General features: G+C 40.6%; 1 protein-coding gene across 1 annotated transcript in view; it reads right to left on the bottom strand.

Annotated features, from left to right (window-relative positions):
- Window positions 1-565: 565 nt before the first annotated feature.
- LOC116685775 (uncharacterized) overlaps window positions 566-1,667 on the bottom strand; it is a 9,828-nt gene continuing 8,726 nt past the window's right edge. The window contains exons 13-14 of the mRNA XM_032510704.1: window positions 1,241-1,421; window positions 566-1,009 (exon numbers count right to left, since the gene is read on the bottom strand). Coding sequence (XP_032366595.1) covers window positions 873-1,009; window positions 1,241-1,421 — 318 coding nt within the window. The 3' untranslated portion in view covers window positions 566-872. The remainder of the gene's footprint in view (window positions 1,010-1,240; window positions 1,422-1,667) is intronic.

The following is a 1,667-nucleotide window of genomic DNA, read 5'->3' as shown; positions in this document are numbered from 1 at the left end:
TCTGACCACTTCTGTGTTAGGCCCCGCCCAGTCCGAGTACGGATACGGATACAGATACAGATAATTCATGTGATAAACAGATACAGATACAGATACAGATAATGCTGTACTCGCTCATCCCTAATTACGACGTTACTGTAGACAAAACAAAACCAAACAAACATTATTTTACCCATTATTTCTTTTATTGTTTATTAGTAGCCACCTAAATGTGTGTTTCACAACATGGAGGTACAAAATGCCAGTGTCTGTATGTGTAAAAGTCAAGGCAGGCATTATTTCATTATTTAGACAGACATTTGAATCATGCTTTATCAGCAAGTTGATATATATCAAGTGACTAAAATGTTTCCCTAAAACCCTTAAAAGTGTGTAAAAAGTCTTTAGATATTAATTGCCCATTTTTCTAAATTTCCAAGCAGCTGATGTGCTGACTAAACCCAAGTACACACTGCAGCTTTTAACATGTTGGACTGTGTGACAATGATTCAAACCACCAGTATAATGGGTCTAATCCAACCATTTTTTGATGGTCGAAAGGCTTGAAATGTCAACGTGTTGTTGGAAAAGGAACAAGGCCGGACATGGATCAAATCATCTCAATGAATTTGGGGATAAGTAATTCATCTTCTTTTGTTAATTACAGTATCTGGCAGGTTAGATGCTTCACAGCAGGTGGAACTACTCTCCACAAGTTAAAAAAAAGAAGAAGATATATTCTGTTTGCATGCTGTCTTGCATGTAAACGTACACTACTACTAACCTAAAAAAGATACAAAAAACATTGACTATAGCAGTGAAAAAAAAAAAACATTACACCGTAGCTGAGATCTTTCTCATTATCAGACTGGATCAAAATGGCGTCTCTGTCTTCAGTCTGTCTCAGAGGTTGGCAGCGGTTGGTATTTAGCTTTGGACCTCCTCGATCTGTAGATCACCACTCCGCATGCCAGGAGGCAGCCAACGATAAAGATCACGTTCAGGCCCATGTTCAGGCTCGGGCCAGATGCTGAAATGGAAAAAAAACAGACCAAAATTTAGATCAGTAACATCATATATGTATATTTATAGGTCAGGGCATTTGGGAATAGCTGTGTCCAATCATAAAACACATTAAAACTAAATATAAGATTTGAGTGTTTGGATTAATCAGCATCATCTCCCTGATGGTGAATTTGCATACGTGACCTCAGTGTATCTGGTACTTTGCTAGTATATGCTGGTGCATGTGCACACTCACCTGGGCTGTCAGATATTTTAGCCAGGTGCAAAGGTCCCTGGGAAATGGTGTGGCGGGACGATTGGGCCACAGCTTCCCTTTTGACTCGAGTGTTCCCTGAGTAGGAGTTGATGCATCCCTGAGAGCACCTGCTCCCGAGAACGCCGGTCTCACACAGGAGGACCGAGCAAGTGATGTACACCTGCAGACACACGGAGGTAAGGGCGTACAAAGTTATTTGTACTTTTTAAACAAAGTATGAAATGAAGACAATTGTACAAGTCATTAAATTAAGCTTGGCGTTAGTTTATGAAGTACACGTAAGTCATTCGCCCTCTCATTAAATTATCATTTCTATCATCCATCCATCCATCTTCATCCGCTTATCCGGTATCGGGTTGAGGGGCAGCAGTTCCAGAAAGGGACCCCAAACTTCCCTTTACCGAGC

Source organism: Etheostoma spectabile, unplaced genomic scaffold (assembly GCF_008692095.1).
Source record: "Etheostoma spectabile isolate EspeVRDwgs_2016 unplaced genomic scaffold, UIUC_Espe_1.0 scaffold270, whole genome shotgun sequence".
Taxonomy (NCBI): Eukaryota; Metazoa; Chordata; class Actinopteri; order Perciformes; family Percidae; genus Etheostoma; species Etheostoma spectabile.
Note: the sequence above shows the minus strand (reverse complement) of the source record. Positions and strands in the feature narration are given on the sequence as shown.